Consider the following 20,388-nt stretch of genomic DNA (forward strand, 5'->3'; position numbering starts at 1 on the left):
CAGTAAGATTTATCCTGTAACACACGCAAATGAACTTGGTGAAATACGGAATGAGGGAAAAGGGGGAACAGTACATAAATATTCACAGTCTCACACAAACAATCTGAGATTTATTTTTCCTTTAAAAAAACAAACCACCTTTCCTGATCACTTCCAGATTCACAGAGTTTGATATTATATGAGACCCAATACTGTTTTCTGGTAGGAGAGGGAAACCAGCTAAGAAACAGCAATTTAAGGTAAGAAAATAATATCATTCTACTAGTCTGACAGTCTGATTAAAGACCAAGAATTCAAATTTTTACTCTCTTTTTTCTCCGTCCTGCTCATTTTGTTCAGGCAGGCTCAACGGAGTATTGTAACTTTAATCTGTATAGATTAATCCTTCTCACATGGAGGAGCTGTGACTGCAATATGTGCGCCACTGTATTACATATTGAACAGTTTATCTTCCCTCCCCCGCTATGATTTCAATATAACCCTTGAGATTCGAGTGCTGCCTTGATTTTTTTTTTCTGTTTAGCCATTTAAAAGTCAGGTGTCTTGTCTAAGCTGGTTATGTAGGTTCCCTCTCTGCTCAGAGGTACTAAACATCTCCAGAGGGCAATTCCTTCCAACTGCCTGAGACACTTGATTTAAACTCGGTGTGACTCATGCCACACATGCCCTTCTCGCTGCGTGAATTACAGACAGAGCCTAAAGGACTAGCTCAGACTAGACACCTAACTTACAGGGAGGTGAAGTTAGGCGAGATGAATCCTACCCTTTGAATATAATTTCACAGTTCACCTAAGTGATGTAGGATAATACCTCCTTTTTTTTTCTCTTTTTTTTTTTTTTTTTAAGTTACTTAAATATTAGGGCTTACTCCCCAAAGGGCAAGTACATTGCCAATTTGAGCATTGCAACACCCTTTCCAGGCATGTTTCTGCCTTGTAAAATCCCCAGCTCTGAGCAGCGTGTGTATTGAGAGGCAAAATGAGTGGGCAGTCACTAAGAGAGCCATTGGAAATGCAGAGAAGTATGGAGGTTGTATGCTCCCATGCATCCAGGGCATTTGGATGCCTAACTTGGCACCAAAGGGAGTTTCTGGGATGAGTCACTTCTCCTATTAAAGATGTTCAACTCTAGATAAATAATTCGATATTCACTGGAACAGAGACTTGAGCATGTTCCCACAATAAAGGTAAATGCCCATACAACCATGCTGAAAAGTTGTGATCTGTTTCTACTCACTTCATGAATCAACAAATTGTGTACACAGAAGAGAAATAGATTAGTGTCTCTTATTCCTCAACTCTACCTTCCTGGTTAGGGGTTTCTTAGGGGTTCATTTTCATCCTCCAGATTAGTCAGAGCTGGGACTTGAAAAGGGATTTTGACTCCTGATCAGGTTTCTGAGCGTACGGCAGGAGTGGGAGAAGTCACACGAACACAGGCGCACACGTGCAAACAGCCACACAACTTTGGTCCTAAGCTGCCTTTCAGATATGGTCTAAACCAGGCATAAACAGGTACATATTTTCCATGTATGTTGGCACATATGTTCTGTGTATGTCCAGTGAGAGCAATGGAGGTGCTAAACCCCCAGAGCACTTCATCCAGGACTCAGAGGAACCTGGAGCTGAAATACAGCTGTTAGATACCCAAAGCAACCTTAGGAACCCAAACACATTAAAATTCTATTGATTTAGTTATGGATCAGATTCACCTTGCCTAACTTCAGCCATGTAAGTGTTGAGTAATTAGTTCAACCTAGTTGTCCAAGTCTCCTTTATAAACAGCAATGAAAGACAGGCACTTCTAAAGGAAGTTCTCCCAGCTTTAGATCCATATTTTAAGACAATTCAAACTGCCCTTTAGAAATGGATTTCTGTGCCTCTCCGTTGATGACAAAAGAAGCCAGGATTATTGAACAACTAAGTATCACTTTTAGACAGAGTTAAATGAGATGATCTCTCCCTTATCATCCCTCTTCCCCCCCCCCCCGCCCATCTACAAACCTTTGACGATGTGGATTGATTGATTAGATCTTCATCCCAAAAGTCTGGGATATTTTGACAGATCTGTCTCAAGAGAGACTGAGACCTTGATTCCCCAGGTACCCTTTCCTAAGAGCACAATGATCCAAGGGTTTAGGATTTAGGAGACCTGATTCTCTTCTTCTCAAGCTTTTCTACATGGCCTCGTATAAATGATTTAAATTCTCTGCCTTCCGTCTTCCTATATACAAAATAAGGATAATAGCACTTTTCAGGCACAAACTTTACATTGGTAAAAGCAGTAATGCACCAGCCATGGACTTATGTTTCAGCTTAGAGGAGGACAAATAGTAAATATAACAAAAAGAAGAGGCATCTTCCTATTTCTGTGATACCATCTGTCCTACTCCCAAATTAAACCTAGTGAAACAGGTGAATCAATAATGTCTTAAAAATTAAGAAAATTAAACACATATTTTTTAATCATCTAGAAAGTTTGGGTTGATTTGTTGCTAGTTCTAGACTGAAAACTCAGGTTCAAAACTTCCTTCCCTTTTCTTATTTGGTTTTACAATGGAGGCAAGAAATAAATGTAATACTTGTAATGTTATCACGAAGAATGCAACTGGAGCACCTTCAAATGCGTTTTTTTTTAAGAAGAAACCCCAGGTGTTTAAATGACACCAAAAGAAGGGTTCATTTCCAAGTGTCTTAGAAGTCCAAGCGACCCTGAGGGCAGGAAGCAAGTGAATGTAAAACTACTGGCCTACAAGTGCCCCTGGAAGAACAGTACCTAACTTGCATTTCACAAATCATCGTAACTCTGTAGCAGCACGTAAGTGACAAGCATCATTTCTAGAGCATGTCCCTGAGGGCCTAATCCTGACCTCTGCGATGCTAGTCTTGTGCAGGTGTCCCTAAACCAACTGCAGACAAGCAGCAGCTGATTTGCATCAGAAACCTGAAAAAAACCAAACCATCAGGCCCTGCAGATAATAAAACCACATATTTATAGTATGAGATTATCATTCTGGTATCTTGATTTTTAAGATGCTGTGTGTTTACTCAGACTGTAAAGTTTTGCTTTCCTACCAAAGAACAAACAAGATGATTCTGTGAGTAACAAAGAAAAACTGCATGTTTCTGCATTAAAATAAGAGTAAAAAGTTAGCTCCTGGTAGAGAGTGCAGCTGGGCTTTAGTGACAGTGCTGTGGGGACCCCTTGTGTTCTAATATTTAAGCAGAGAAGATTGTTCCTCCACAGGCTGTTGGCGCTTGCATCTTTAACATCAATTTCTTTTGGTCCCTGGCATGTAGGGGAATAAAGTCTGCTTTTGTTTACACCAGGATAATCCCAGTTGCATGCCACCGATTTCAACTAAGTTATTGCACTTCAGCAGTGGTGGAATGAAGACACATGAGAGGGAAACACGGCAATGCCTAGCTAGCAGCACCTGAGGATGAAGTTTCAAAGCTTATTCAGTTCCCTTAGTTCACTTAGCAAATCTCAGATAGTTTTATTTTAATGTTTCCAGCATTTTCTGTCCTTTGTGTTCAAAAATTTTTACTCAGATATAAAAAAAAAAACAAACCCAAACACATGAGATGATGAGATTTACAAATGACTCACATCTTAATTCTTTTCCATTGTTTCTCTGCTTTTGAGATTTTTTGTCTCAAGCTCCATGAAATTACTTAGGGACCATTGTGATTATGCCTCAACTTAACCTCTCTGAAAGGAGCAGAATAAAAAAAAGTTATAATTATGCCTGCATGTATGAAAAATTTTCAAGTAGTAGTAGGGAGATCATATTCCCTCTGTTGCAACTGTACTGTTGCAACAAGTATTAAGAACATTTTTCACAGTTCTGGTGTCCCCAGTTAAAAAAGGCTTTGAAAATTTGAGCAAGAGGTCAAAGGAGAACAATAATACCATGCTCAAGGACTGGAAACGAGCCTCAAAATGTTAGGTTTGAAGAGTTTATTATTTGTTCAGCTTATCAGCGAGAAGGCTGAGAGGCCAACGTGCACAGATGCTCACTCATGCACAAAACATCTGGGAAGTGCAAAAGAGTTCTTCAGCCTTGCTCACAAAGATGTGAAAAGGTCTAATGGTTGGAAGTTGGACAAATTCACTTTCCACATTGCCAAACCAATGTTTAAGGAACAAACAAGGAGAGAGGGGAGGTGGACTTACTTCTTGAGGTGTTTATAATGTGACTAAGAAAAGGCAGGCTTAAATCCAGTTCTGGCAGAAACAGGAGAAACTGGGCTGGAGGGGGATAGAGTCACATGGGCAGGTCATGGCACTTTAAAATCCCCAATATCATCTTTTAGGTCTTGAAACAAGGACCGAGGTTGTATATGACTATGACCGTACCATCCTTAATGTCACAGGGAATTTACTACTAATGACTACTAGTCATTAAGACAATGACTATAATTAAATCTCATGCTTCAAGACTTAAGATGCTTGCAAAGATCACAGTATCTTTTCTCCCAGTATGCAATTAATCAGATGTGTTGTGGGGCTTATTCATGGCCGTAAGGTCATTCTCTGCTAGAGATGGGAATGGTTGGACCAATACCTTGGAGTGGTGCAGAAAGTCTTGCTGAGTAGATGCCTTCCTCACAAGTTCAAAGTCATCCTGATTCCAGGTTAAAGTCCAGGAAATATTTGTTTTTCAGCTTCGACTGGCCGAATCACCAGTGATTCACCTCCCTCTGCAGTGCACAATATGGACCAGCTATTGCCATCAGCCGGGTGCCTATCATCCAGTAAATTCCCAACCCCCCTTAGAGGCATATCACGCATCAAAGACCCTTCGGTTTCTCCTACTCTCTGCTCTGATGCAAAACAAATTGTACTCTAAAGGATGAAGTACTAACACGTTTGCTCAATGGGCAAAACTGACTGGGATGTGATTTGCAGGAGATCATAGTAAATAACCCAAAGTTACTTCTAGCCTGAAACTCTGTGAAATTCTGATTTTTTTTTCTGCAATATCAGAAGAATCAGGATACTTGGAAAAGAATTACATCTCCAGTTCCCATTTAGTCACCTTATTCCCAGCACTGTTTTGACGCTAAAGGTCAACTATTTAAGATCTGATCTAATAAAGAAAATTAGCAACACTGAATTTCAGTTAGGTCTCATTCTCCTCTTCCCTGTTATTTTATGAAGAACATTTGCATGCATAAAACAAAAAAAAAATCTGTTTTGGGAAAACAGATTCTGGGCCAATCCTTCTCCCTTTGAAGTCACCAACAGTTTTGCAAACTGACTTCCAGGAGCCAGTCACTGGGTTCTCTATCATGTGATAGCTTGCTCTACAATTGCTAAATATAAGCCTGTGAACAATCCTCTCAGGACAATAGGAAAAGCTGGGTGCTTAAATCTGGACATTTGCTCATATAAAATTTGGACAATTTACTGAGTAAGACCGTAACTTCATCTCAGTCCTTGCCGTGGGGAACATACTTCAGATGCACCAAGTACATTGCAATGAAGGGAGTTACCCACCAGTGCGAAACCATAGAGCAATGAAGTTAAAACTCAATTCGAAATAATAATGTAATTTAGGCCTCCCATTCCAGCAGCGAGGCACTTAATTCCTCCCAGGACTGCTGCCGCCAGATTGCTCTAATCCACTTCCAGCTGTGCTACTGCTCCTGTGTGCGAGCATGGGAGCTCGGCTGGGAAGCAGAACAAAGCATCCCAGTAAAGCCAGCAGCACTTGGAGGAATATTCAAACACACAGGGGAAATAATTCCCTCTTAAAGAAGAGCGTCTGCCAACTACTGTTCCCGTTGCAAGTATTTTAGTCTAGGCCTGGCCTGTGCGTATAGGCTCTGATTCAGCAAAGGCTTGAGAACATGCCTTAATTTGAGCAAATCATTAACCTCATTGACTTCAGTATATATTGTTAACTGGTTTTTAGCATTTTGCTTATTCTGTGTCTTGAACTTATACAAATATATATTCTTTCATTTTTTTTCTCTCCCTCTCTATGTTAAGCTATGGTTTCAAAGCTACTTCAGCACAGATGTGTCAGAAAACCATCTCTGCTAGTACATTAATTTATTTATTACTCCCAGAATGGCTGCATCTAAGCGTGCTGATCAGGCTTACCAAGTCCCTGCCTTGAAGGGCTTGCAGTCTGATCACATCTGGACTTACACAGAGGTTTAGTTTTATATTGTTTTCAAAGAGTATTTTTTCACATTTCCATCAGGACATATTCATATCTTAATTAGTGAGTCCTTAGAAGAAGGAAAAAACCAAAATGATAGCAAAGTTCAGAAACATTCCCCAGTAAGGTACACATTTCTGAGGTTAAGATGATGGTTTGTTATCATTTTAGGGAACTCAAAACTTCTTCCTTCCAATGACATAAAATTTCAGTTCTTAGTTTCGGCAGGTCAAAAGATATTGGTCCTTAAAGCTGTCACTGGTACCAGACAGAATATTGATGGCTCTGGGCCTCTGGCCAGCGTGATTTTGAGGAGAACTTTCAAAAAGTTATTTCTCAAACTTATTTTGCACACTGCTGTTTCTGAGCATTTTAGAATCAGTCTTTGATTACCGGGGAGAAAGCAGATAAAGCAATTTAGGACAGATGATAAATGCAACTTGCAGCACTACTTCACAAGTTAGCACACAGCTATCACCACTGGTTTAGCAGTCTTTATACGTGTGTTTTTATAAAGAGACAGAGTGGAGAACAGTTTTATTAACATATCATGAGTGAGTTATATGGGTCATCCCAAATGAATGGCAATAAAAGCTTTATATCACACTCACCAACATGTATTTGGTACTTTATGTGCCACAAATGTTGCAGAAAAGCTATTTTACATATGTTTTAAAGACTGGTTATTTTTTATATTAGGGCTGGTTTTGTAAAGCTGCCAGGCACTTCAGCTACCGCGAGCCCAACAGTACTCAGCTCAGAGGGAGCCATAAAAACTTGTTTAAAATGTTCTGAAATAGCTTTTTTGTGCTTCAAATTGCAAAAGTTAAAGTTCTGTCATCCTGATATATTCCATCACAAAGCAAGTCTTTTTTTTTTTTTAAAAAAAAACACATTTAAAAGCTATTTCTAGTCCTTCCTCGTTGCATGACAGAGAAAACTTAATATCGTTGCAGCACAGGACAAATCGTGCCTCTTGCTGGGCCTTGGACAGGTGTGGGGTTTTGTAGTGGAAAAGGGAAATTCTGCAACTAAAGAGGACGAAGGAAAAATTTTAATGGCAAGCTGATACACAGACATACACACACTAACATACATATGTATACACACCCCTGTATATTTATATGACACCTTGAAAACCTGCGCAGAAAGCGTAAAGCATTAATTAGAGCCTGATCCGAGATCCCTGTCACAGGAAACTCCCTATCGATACAAGGGCATTCAAACAGCTTTTTAACTTGCTCCGTTAAAATCAAGCGGAGCTGACCCGCAGCATCAGGACGCTCCCACCCCGGCTACGTAGCTCAGCTCGGGTGCCACGGAGGGTCTGCACCACAGAGCTGCTATTACTGTAAATATTCCCCGTAGGGGTTTGGAGCAAACTGATTTTTCTGCTTATGTCAGGAGATACTCGATGGCTTCTAGAAAGGATCGGAGCATGCCATCCAGCTACCTACACTACAGGTCTGATTCTCTTCTCAGCAGGAGTAACTCCACAGTGTAAAACTGATGTAGGCCAGTTTTAATTCCAGCCCTATATGCGTGCGTGCATATCTGCTGTATACATGCGTACTCAGCACACGAAGAGAGACATTTCCCACCTCACGCACTTAACCACAAAGTGTGATGTAGCTACTGAAAGAGGTGAATGGCTTTTAATCACATGTAAGTTAATAATTTAAATGCACTTTTATTTTTGGCCTCTTGATGTAAATCCAAACCAGACAAGCGGAGTCCTCTGGTCAGACGACTGGAAATTCCTCTGCATGAAATCATGTTGGTGGTCTCCCGGCTCAGCGCCTTCTGAAGAGCCGTACAGTGAAATATCCTTCCGTACCACTAATGAATGCGCCCACCCACACTGGAGCTGGTGCCCCCTAAGAACTCAATTCAAGAATAACTTTTTAAACTCATAAATGAAATCAAAGGGCTCATTCTATGAGCCAAAGAGCTTATAATTTTAGGCAGGATGGTTAATGGGTGGTTACTACAGGTTGTCCCCTTGGTTTGCAGTATACAGTCTCACAAGAAAAAATAATAAGCAGGATACCAAATATGTACACAGCATTCCAATTAATTAAATTTCATCCTCCTCCAATGAATACATAAACTGTTGCTACGCTGGTTACTATACAGAGTTTGAGTGACTTGCTCTGCATCAACCAAAGGAACCAAAAGTAAGCTCACAAGATCTTGGTTTACTTTCCTGTGCTCCGACAAGACCCCCCTCTAGATATTAAACAAACGTTAAGCAATCAAAAACTCTCAAAGTGACCATGAAAACTTGAGCAGGAGCATCCAGGAAATAATTTTTAAGACTACCGCCACTGAACTCTCCCAAGGACTCCTGTTCTGGTGTGAATGAGCACTTGTCATGGCAAGTACGAGGGGTGAAGCCTGGTGGCAACGGCCGGAGGACTGAATAACCCGGTTGTGCTATCAAAGCGAGACGCGCGTCTAATCCTGCGATGAGGACATGACTCCTTCAGAAAGGCCCGTTATAAAATTATCGAGTGACACGGGGGGTGGAAGGAATCAAGCCCGTTGTAATTGAACTGACTTGAAATAATAAATGCGCACACTTTCTTTAAACACAGCTTGCCACATCCTGAGGATCTGGAATCAATTCCTTCCCTTTCAAGAAGCTTAAAAGTGGTGGGACTTTGATATGGCATAAGCATGTTTGCTTCTGGGCTTACAGCCCTCGCCAGCCCATTCCAAACCTTTCAAAGTTTTTATATTATAAGACAGAAAAGTTAGGAAAACAAAGATGGAAAAAAAGAATCAGAAATTCAGGGAACTATTAAATCAGGGCAGTCTAGCTGCCAAATGCCTTTGGTAAGTAAATGAATCGTGATCAATAACACATTGCCATACAGACTTAAAGAAGAAGGTTATCACCTGCTTCTGCGCCAGGCATAAAACATAACGGTGTGTGGCTAATGAAGTATTGAATGAATCCAGAAAAAAAGTACTATTTTTCTCTGTAATGTTAAAGCATTTTACTTCAAAGTAATTTTAACTCATCCAGAAAAAACATTATTTTTTCCATGAAAATTTTGTCAAAATCAATAGGTTACTATGAAACACTTTTTTTTTGACAATAGTGCATTTGTAAGAGGAAACTGTGTTGATAGAAGGAAACCTACTTTGTTAAGGGGATGTTTCAGCCCGGATTGTAAAGCTGTTTGCTTTATATATTCACATATTTGCCAGCAGAGGGTATCACAATCTTAGAAACAAACAGCCATATGTATCATTGTGTCTATTCCTTTACATGCAAGAATTCAGACACACAGTAAACCAGGAAATTACAAATCTTGTTTTCTTCAGTAACTTTTCCTCTGTCAGAAAAAAATAACTGTTTAGCTATTTAAAGGCTACAGACTCTGTTATCAGTGCCTTCCATCCACCTCTCTCAGGATAGGAAATGTTGCAATGATACAGCCAAGTGATGGCATCACTTGAAGTCTGAAATTGTTGCATGACCCTGGCTGTAAACCCTCCTGGGAGGAACTCCAGCTTGGGCTTATCTTTGGTGTGCATTAGGTTCTCGTTAATTCTCACATCCAGTATCCTCATACTGCATAAATCTCATTAATTATCCAAACCACTTCACGCCACTTTTCTGCAACGATGTTAATAGCCACAGGGTGTAGTGAGAGCTCGTGTTACGTAGACCGCATGATCTCTGCTACACCAGTACACTACGAAGAATGATCATATATAATTACACCTAACCCACACTTCTCGCAGATAGAGATAGGCTGATGCTACAAATTCCCAGCCTGATATCCCACGCATTAATGAGTTCACCTCCCTGACTCCCAAGTTAAGAGAAAATAACTTAAACAACCTGATATTTGGTGCTTTAGCTTACTCGGTATTCAACAATCTCCTATTCCCAATCAAAAGAAATTAAAATTATTTTTATATACTGGTCTGGGTTCTCTGTTCTGTTTTTGATTTATTAACAAGTCTTTTTCTATTTGTGTATTTTGATCATGTGCATCTGATGTCCTGGTTAATGTTATCTCTGGTGTGGCTTTCCAGATTAACCCAAGCACCTGAGTCAGCTGGAACTAAGAGCCAACATAGAGGATGACTATGAGACACCTTTATTTGAGAGCTGGGGTGTATAGAAACTGCTTAAGATAACCACAAGCAGCAATCGCTGTTCTTTCTGGATCTTACCTGCTCACACAGAGACAGGGAAAGGCATATTCTCCTAAGTAATTATATTTTAATTTAAAAAATGGTTTTTTATTACTACGGAACTATATACAGCTACTTCTGCTGTTATATAGGGAGGAAAAGGCATCAGAACCTGCTTGCAAAGCAGCATCAGGGTTAGAGCACCAGATCCCTTTCTTATTGGTGTTGCAACTTTTAAAAATACCAATCAAAAAGAAAGAAGTTAATTAGGAAATACGTATACAGTGGTGCTGTCCTTTCCTTTTTGCACAGTCTTTTCACTGCTCAAGTGATCTAGCACAACTACCTTTTAATTAACTCATCTGCCATCCAAATCAGCCTTCAGAATAACTGCTGTAGGTTCAGATTAACCGGACAGGAAAGTGGGTAAAATGTCCCTGGGATAAGGGAAAAGCTATTCTTGCTCAGCCCTTGAAAACTGAAAGTCAATTACTCTGCTGAAATTGAGGTCGACTTCCCACATGGCGTAAGTCTGCACTGATAGTCCCAAGGACTCCGAGGTCCTCAGATGCTTTACTCTGCTGATAGAAAGAACATGTAGGTACTACTTATACTCCGCTCGTCTCTGCTTTGTTCTCCTTGCACTGCAGCACTCCAGCTGTAAGAAATTAAGCTAAAAGCTTTTCTCTACTTCAAAGAGGAAAGTTGAGTATCAGTATGTTCACAGATTCCAACGTGTCTGCATATCACAAGAGCATGAACCAGCGAACTAAACAGAGTGAGGACTTGCATGGAACAAAGCTTTTTGCTCTCCTGCAATTTAGCGTCTCTTTTCTCTATAACCTTGCTGTGCTCAATTGCTGTTGAGAAGGATTTTCCTTTTATTATCAAAAGTACCTAAACCAAGAGTTTGTTAGGCAGAGCTAGGGAAAGCTCCCATTAATCACACTGCAGCTAGTAAAACTGTGGAGACACGGTCACGAGCACTTTGCAGGGTTAGATTTGTTATCTCACAGTAGCGGATATCCGACCTTGAATTCCAGCTCTGGTTATGGCCAGGTGCAGACACCTCTAGTACAGCCATTTCTTACGGGTAGAGCTGCCAGCCCTTATGAATCCAGGGATTCACATATTGCAGAGTCACTGAGAAGCGACACGTTGGGATTATGCGTGTGGACAGATACCCGTAGCTCTTTTAGAATGCAAGAGGCAGCACAGCTGAATTTAAGATTTACAGTTGTGGAGCAGACCATAAGAATTCCTTGTAAATGGCCAAGATATTTTCACTGTAACATCTATTCAGTCTAACTCTTAATTTATCTTCCTTTTACAACTTCCTACAGAGGTTAGCTGAGCATCCCATTAGCATTAGACAAAAAAAATAACTTTTTAGCATCCCTGAGAAGTGAAGCACTGTAATTATTTCCTTCTGTTAACAACACAAAAATATTACAGAGCAGATTGTTATCTGACATAAATCATCATTTACCCATTTTCATCTCATGGGTCAGCCCCAGGCAATGAAATATAATCACACAGATGAAATCTGTGGCAGAGCTGGAACCTGAAAAAAAATCTAGTCTTTTCTGAATGATACAATATGAGCACGCGGTGTTTAACATGCCTTAGGTCTCTGTCTGAGAAACTAGTGATATAAGGTAAGATGTACATCAGTGAGTGACTGCAATCTTCTACTTGATCATCTTGAGGGATACGGCAGTGTAAATCCATTAACTTTCATGGAGCAACAGGAGCTCAGACTAGCTGAAGTCTTGCCTCTCTGAAGGGAAAGGAATGTGGAGAAAAGCAATTTCATTACAAGGACAATGTAGGATGTGTGTAAATATGCATGGCATCCAGCTCGGGAGAGTATTTCTTTTGACACACAAATGTGAGGAGAAGTCTGGAGGTTACAGAGTGCAATTAAATTTCTTAAAGCCATTTCTTTCATTTAATTACTTTATGTTTAATGTCTTGACATAACTCAGTTTATATGAGTAAATTAGCTATAACAGCATAACATAATCATGAGATAAGTGGGCCAAGAGTCTGATGGCCACTCCTAGCAAATTACGAAGGGTCAGGGCATGGCTTGCTCTCCTGCAGTCATTCAATGCTAAATTTTTAGTACTAGCACAGTTTTGGGTCCAGTCAACACACACTCCTCTAAGCAGTGCCTGGGCAGAGTGGAGGAGATAGCACAGGCCACCAGTCACTTCCAGTAAGCAGTATGGGATGCTGTTCTGGTGAGGGAGCTGGGCTGTATGGACAGGGCGCCATGTCACGGCAGTTGGTAACAGGGCTACTGAATGCTCTGTCGCCTGTTTTATTTACTAGCGTAGATGTAGTTAATTCAACCGTGGACATGTGAATTGAGTCCACTGAACCTGCCGTCTCAGGTTGATCAGCAATGGTACCTGATGTCATATGAACAGTATGAACAATAAAATGATGGGAGAATGGCAAAATGATTCCCTTTCTAAGCACACAAACTCCCTGGCACATTTGGTAACGATCCTACTCACCAGCATTATCCTGCTGCTTGGTATTTTTGATGTATGCAGAAAATTTGGAGAAGATATCGATTCCAGCAGTGTTTGATTCCCGGTGCCTAGCAGCCAGCGTGGGGTACCTGAAAAGGGAGAAGCAGCGTGGAGAGTAACATCTTGTTACCAGCAATATAACGATGGATTACAAATACAATTTACAAGAAGAAAGAAAAAGGCCCTGTACAAGGAGTTGCAATTAACACTGTCATTTATCTCAAAACAACAGCTTGGCAAGTCCCTCTTAATAATATCTGTGTCTGTCAAGGCAGGCATTTGGATAGTTACACAAGGATGGCTTTGTGACAAAGGTAATTGCACTGGTGATTTATGTGACCATGATCCAAGATACAGTGGCCTTAAATAAGAAAGAAGCCTACATTTCCAGAAAGGTGCAGGGGAGTTTGGCAGCCAGCAATCTCTATTATGAACGGCAGTCGTGGCTAATTCCCTACGCTGAAAATGTACTCCAGGATGTAATAGCAAGGCATGCTAGCAATAAACATAAACTTTTCAGTCTCTGAATTGTTTTTTATAGACATCTGGTGCAAAGGGATATATCGATTTGAAAGACCAACACAAACTAATGATTCCTACTGATTTCAGTGGTCTTGGACCAGAGTATAGAAAATTTAAATATCTGATCTCTCACCTTAGGACTAGCCTATAGCTGCTGATTCAGTTGGAGGTAAAACACTCCACAAGAAACTGAGTCAATTTTCATTGATTCGTAGATTTTAAGGTCCAAAACACAAGCCAACAATTTTTTTCCCCATTATCCTTGTATTAAGTCCAAAATGTTTGACTAACTAAGGCATATCTGGTGAATCTGAAGCTTTCCTTGGTAGCTTGATCCAATGGTTAATCATCCATACTGAAAAAATCTATGCCTTGTTTCTAATCTGAATTAGTTTGGTTATAACTTCCAGTCATGGGCTCTTGTCATTTCTTGACTAGAATAATGAGCACTTTTCTGCCTCCAGGGCCTCTCGTACTCTGTAATCAGTTCCCCTTCCAACCTTTCTAATACACCATACAGTTCAGAAACCTCCAGTTATTCACTGTAAAATGCTTTTTCTGGCACAGATGTTTTGTGTGGCAATTCTCGGCATCTATTCCAAGTTATTTTTAGCTTTGTAAATTGTGGACACCAGACCCTTGCAAAATTTTTCTACTATTGGTCTCCTTAATTCTGCATACAAGGGCATCCTGAAATGTGTACAGAGAAAACATTCTGCAGTTATTAGTCATACAAGTAACCTTCACACATGGAAGTCATCTCAGTGAAGCCAGCAAGTTTCATAAATAAATATTACTCCTGTAAGTAAAGATTGTAGGAGGGAGTGCTTTTTAGGAACTCCTCTTAGGACATCTTTCATTCCTAGGAAATGGAATATTGACTGAAAAAATCCCAAGTCCTTACTTTGGAGGTGCAAGAATCTCTTCCAAGAATTCCTCAATCTTGTTAACATCTGTCTTGACTTCTCCATTAAAAGTCAAGAAAGGTGGGTGGGTCCCAGGAGCCAGATTGTGTAGGTCAGCTGGCTTTCTGCAGGGAGAGAAAAAGTCATGAAATCACTAATCTTTATAGTCAGGTAGTTGCACAGATATTTATAGTTCCTACAAAATCAGTTTCCCCTCTTTTTTTTTTTTTTTTCCTCTAGCTTGTGGTTAGAAGACTTTGAAACTACCCCAAGCACCCTGTTTAATATAAAAACATTCCACAAGTGGAAAAAAAAACCCCAAATCTGAATCCCAACTATTTTGGTGTGCACCACAGACTCATTAGGCCAGATTCAAATCTGATTGAACTTGGGAGGGCCTTTCTATAGGGCAAATATTGGATCATATAACTATTTGGAATTAAACTGAACAATTTTTACCTTTTCAGGTCAACAGTGGTGACGTTGAACACAACTCCTTTGAGCCACAGGATCATGAAGAGGCGCTGGGAGAATGGGCAGTTCCCAATACTTTCTCCATCTATACCAGCCTGAGGGATAGAAAGAGAGGAAAAAAAGAGTTCCGACTCATTAGTCACCTCCCTCAGGATGGAAAAGTGGATGTTGAAATAAAAATAACTAGTTCAAAAATAACCGACAGTGCCTGTTATTTAATATAGTTTATCATCCACACAAGAACAGAGCTACTCCAGGATTCAGCCTTCATCAGGAGCTTGAGAAAGCAACCTGGTGCCTCTCTTGATGGCAGGTCTGGATAAAGGAGATGTGTCCCTTGCTGATGGTAAGCACCATCCAGGAGACTGTACATTCTTTCAATTACTTTCATCCCTATAGGACTGCCTGCTTTATGGACGCACTATAACACTCAGGACAGGTTTTCTGCTCTAAGTCAATGAACTGCAGCTTGTATCAGCTCAAGATCTGCTTCACTGTTTTACCAGCCAAAATGTGGATTTTCAGATCTAGATTTAAACCCAAGCACTCTGGACATTCACTCATTCTTGTTCACATCCAGTAAAGCAACAGCCTCAGACACAAACAACCAGATCCAGACAGAAATCTCCATCGGAATCCTTCCAAAGTTCAAGGCAGATTTCAGCCACCGCATTCACTCTGTTCCTATCACTAGTACCTAATGAGTTGCCTACAAACCACTACAAAACAATAAAAACCTGCTAGTGTTAGCATTGAGGAAACAGCCTATTTTTTCCTCTAAAAATTTATGGTCATGCAAATTCTGACTTTGAGCCATGGAGGGATACAAATAACACCAGCTGAACTGAGCCAAAGCTGCATCCAAGGACAACATCCTTCTACAATAATTATGCTTGTGGCCAAAGCTTTCAGGACGATAATGGTTTTGATAGATTTCCATTTTAATTTGTGGTACCATTGTGTTTAAAAGATTCTTATAATCCTGGTGAAGCAACCAACCTTCCGATGTTGACACACATGGGTTGCATAACTATTTTATGCACACAATGTGTGTCCAAAAAAGACTGATGAAAGAGCTAAGCAAATACATGCCATTTTCCTTTGGAGAAAAATATGATATTACTCTGTTTGTTCTCATAAATTTTATCTTATTAATATTCAAGCTGTGAGGTAGCATTTCTCTGTCTTGAAGAAGGAATCACTTCTAATTATTGCAGTTCTATGAAACATTCACAACACAACTAGAAACATTTTGAGATGTGTCCAGTTGCTATACATTCAGGCCTTGCATGTGAAATGTTTAGCGGAAAGATTTTTCTGGTGGGCGTCATGAATCTTTCTCATGTCTTGAACACAGGTTTTGGTGATTCTGGGTTTAAAAACAAATTCAAGATTCCCATCCACCAAAATATGGAGAGAGTGTGGATTCAAGACTTGAAGACAATGTGTTGTAAAGTTTAGGGCTGTGTAAAGACACAGAACAAACACTCAGAATCTAGAGGTATTTGTATATGGTGGTACAGTTTGGCTGCTTTTTTACCTGAAAAATGGATCTGCAATACGGCTGGCACATGGCATATGCAAGAGCCAGCAGATGAAGTGGGTGAAAGAGTGGTATGGCATGAGGATGAGCAAGAGAAGATGCATTTTCGCATCTGCCTGAGGTGTGAGCGGACTAGTTTTGCAAAATTCTTTTAATTAAATAGTTAGCTCTGTTCTGCACGTTTCAGGGCAAACCAATGACAATGTTACCATAAGAATACCAAGCACCACCATATTGCATGCAATAATTACTGCAAAGTCACATTTGTTGTTTTGGCTTTGGCTTGTTCAACCATTGCCAAGAACTTTTAACTTCTTACCCTTCCTGAAAAGAGGCAAATGCTATAAGAGAAAACAGCTATATGACACCAAATTTCCGCTTGGCTTTTTCACCATCTCAGTCATAATCATATCCTTCATAATGGAGTTGGCCAACTGAGTCTACAAACCATATATTACAAACCTAAAATTTGAAGAAAAACAGACTGACGACTGAATTAAAGGGCAAAAAAAGTGCAGACAGAAGGACTGACTCTCATCTTACCTTCTCTTGATTTACTTTGGCTTATAACTCCATTGAGTCTGATTCACTCTTCACCTGACTCCCTTCAAAGTGAGTGTAAAAACCTTGGTTTGTCAAGTTCTGCAAATACTTTGTGAGAGGGGTCTTGTCTCACAACAGTATGCAAAGCTCCAGCCCTCCTGCAGGTCTCCATCCTGCATGGAGGCAATCTGCATGTCCTCATCACCCACTTCTTGTGCTGCAAGTTAACAATATCACCTTTTTTCAGGAAAGAGACTCAGGGAGATCATTTCCCTGCTCTCTAATTATATATTCCCATATGAAGGTTAAGGTTTAGCCACATCTGCATCTTTTTATATTTTCTCCATCCTGCAAGGCAATCCTCAAGACCAGAGAGGATTATTGAGGGAACAAAGCAGATGAATGACAATGTAGACACAGAAGTGATGGGTCCTGTGAGGTTAAGGGATGCAGAAATCATTGGGGACAGCAAAAAGATGCAGAGTATGGAAGAAATAAGATTCACTTAAACATCAAAATTAAAATTAATTGTGGAGGTCAATTGAGGCCTCCAACAGCCCCAAATGGTCAAAATATCTTCCCGATACTTCCAAAAGAGTGGGAAACATTAATTGCTAGAGACACATTGGGAATAGACAGAGGAAATTCCAGAAATGAAAGATAAACTAAAGAAAAAATATGGTATGATCTCTGTTCAACGCTCCTGAATCTGGAAGCCAGGCTCATGATTTGGGTGGAGTCTGATTCATGGGTTTTGATCTCATGTGACTGGTATAACTGAAAACGCTACCACAAATCACAAGGCAAAGTGGTGACAGAGGAGGGAACAGAATCAAAATCTCCCCAGCAACACAATTTATCCATTAAATTCAGCTCTTTTTCTGCAGAAATTATAGGCAAGGCTCTGTCAGTTTTGTGAATCCTTTCTCATTGCTTCTAACAGCAGTCAGTAATTCAATGTTCAGCACTCAGAAAGAGCAAAACCTTAGTAGGTAATAACTTCAAAGGCTTATCAGAGTGTCTCAAGATCCCTTGTGAAGTCTATTAACTACCAGGAGGAGATGAGGAAGAACAGAGAACTTCCCAGGCTTAGTCACTCTTAGCTTCAAAGAAAAACAGCTTGCTTAAAGCACCCTGATAGTGCCTAAATACAAGTCTATTGTGTGTTTGTCCAAGGTTAAGGGCTCAGAAATGCAGGAATTAAATAATACCTTCATCAAGATCAAGACTCAAACAGTGGATGGAAAGAAAAGAACATATAATCGACAAGCTGGAGAAACACCATTTATCCCTGCTGCTATTCACAAATGAGCACAAAAGCTTTCTCACATAGCTTCCCTGAAGCACAGCAAAAGTGATCAACCACTTATAAAAAGGAGCAAGCTGGGGATATATGTGCTCTTCCTGCCAGTAATGCTGGATATTCCTGATTTAATGATTGCAACTGGGGTTAGACTTGAGGCTTTGTGGGCACTAGGATCAAGGAAACTGAGTTTTTATAGTGCGCTGTAACTCCCAAAGCTGTGAAAGGGTTTCAGAGCTGCCTTCTCCTGCAGATGAGCAGTCCCTCCTGTTCCCTATGGATAGGGACGTGACCTGAAAAGGCAAATTCCCAGAGCGACTGGGGAAGAGTAAAACAGATTGGAAGATTTGCTGGGTGAGACACTTCAGCTGATGCTCGACCCGCTGAAGTTTAACTGAGAAGCCTAAGGGAAGGTCTCCTGTGCAGGCAAGGCCAGGATGCACATCCAAAAGATGAATCTGGCCACCTTTCACTTCGGCTGAATTTGATGAGTGAATTTAGGTGTGATGAATGTGGACCCCAGCAACAGAAAAGCCTGGAATCTGTGGAGGCCTAATCGCTAGAGAATTATTTTACTCCATCTTTGAAACATCATTTTCTGCTCCCATTGCTTCACACAAACTTACTCTTATTAGTTTAGCTACTAAAAAAAAAAAAAAAAAAAAAAAAAAAAGATGCTTTTCTACTTAATCTCCAGCTGTTTAGGTATTTCACACCAACTGATGCAGGGTCCTGCCCTGGAACTTGGTATAATCACATCAGGAAACCCCACTGTGATAACAGCTGCTTGCCTCTATCTGAGCGATGGCAAGAATGAACAAGATGTTCTCCTTTATTATTTATAAGGTGCTCCTCCTTAAATACTTCAGCTATTTTTAATGAAATAATTAAACCTTAAAGATATTTGTGTGCACAAGTGGGGGAAGTACTGACACATTACCAAGGAACAAAATTAAGAGGGTTTCGGGGCAGGGGGGGAGGAAAAAAAATCTCCATGATTTTATAAGCTTGTGCCAAATATTTTTGTAAAGTAGCGGTAGCATTGAGAGCCTCCAACCACTGCACAGCACAGCTGAACAACACGAACAGGGAGCTCTTCTCAAGTTCAAGCTACTACTTTGCTATAAATGAAATAACTGGAATAAGCTTCCTTACTTGTTCCAAAAATACTCCAATTGGTACATGCACAGTGACTGCAATGCACCCAACTGTATATTATTTTAACTAACCTTAAGGGGGGAAAAAAAAGCAAGTTTCATTTCCAGTTATTCCCAAAATATAGCAGCTTTAAAGAAATATACCATCATTAATAATGACTAAGCATCTAGCTTAAAAATGGCAGTGCTGGAAAGAGTTGCATATCGGAAAGCACTGTGGTTTTTTCCAGGAAAATAATATATTTGGTTTTATCTATTCTCCTTCTTTCATTTTTCATTGCACTGAGGTCACTCTGCACAATGGTCCAGTGTTCTCTTAGACCGTGGGGTAAAGTAGGGAGATATTTTTGATGACACTAAAACACATTTCTTTTTCAAAAGGGTTTTAAGAAGTTAGCAAAAGCAGGCAGGCTAATTTACTTCAATGTTTCCCAGTAACGATTAAGGAGGGATTTGATTTCATCATCCCTACAATCAAAATCTAGACTCACATTACACATGGTTACACCCTCTCTGTTTTAAAATTGGGAAAGCTCCTGCCTTTTGACACTTACTCTCCTTACGCTCAGAACCCAAAGGGGAAGTGAAAATCCTATTCGAAATGCAAAGCAGGCCAGGAAATATCCTATTTATTGTACCATTTAAAAAAAAAAAAAAAAAAAAATCTGTCTTAGTAATTATACCACACACACAATAGCACAAATCTCCATTGTAGGGAAAAACCATTGGCTGCAACATGACATCAGGCATGCCAAGGTATTGCTTTAGTAAGGATCATTTTTTTCCAGTTTCTCGTCTCTTTTCTTTCACAACTTCTCATCCAAATGTAAAAGCCAGTAAGCTATTTGGAGTGCCACCAACGGAGAGGCAAGCTAAGAAGTGTGTATTCATAGAGCAGCACCGGTAGGTCTCAAGTAAGAAGTAAATCTTGTAGCACAAGTCCTGTGTACCACAGGACACTCTTGTTGACTGTGGCTCCGGTTCAGGAAAGCATTTAAGCATGTGCTGAAATACATCCCAATTCAGAGGAAGTATATGCTTGACTTTAAGCATGTTCTTAAGTCCTGA

At 40.1% G+C, this 20,388-nt stretch overlaps 1 protein-coding gene across 2 annotated transcripts in view; it reads right to left on the reverse strand.

Moving 5' to 3' along the window:
- The window catches only part of CLIC5 (chloride intracellular channel 5), a 77,661-nt gene that overhangs the window by 12,289 nt on the left and 44,984 nt on the right, over positions 1-20,388 (reverse strand). For both annotated transcript variants that reach the window (XM_075750458.1, XM_075750459.1), the window contains exons 2-4: positions 14,760-14,869; positions 14,300-14,425; positions 12,856-12,962 (exon numbers count right to left, since the gene is read on the reverse strand). In XM_075750458.1, coding sequence (XP_075606573.1) covers positions 12,856-12,962; positions 14,300-14,425; positions 14,760-14,869 — 343 coding nt within the window. The remainder of the gene's footprint in view (positions 1-12,855; positions 12,963-14,299; positions 14,426-14,759; positions 14,870-20,388) is intronic.

Source organism: Balearica regulorum, chromosome 3 (genome assembly GCF_011004875.1).
Source record: "Balearica regulorum gibbericeps isolate bBalReg1 chromosome 3, bBalReg1.pri, whole genome shotgun sequence".
Lineage (NCBI taxonomy): Eukaryota > Metazoa > Chordata > Aves > Gruiformes > Gruidae > Balearica > Balearica regulorum.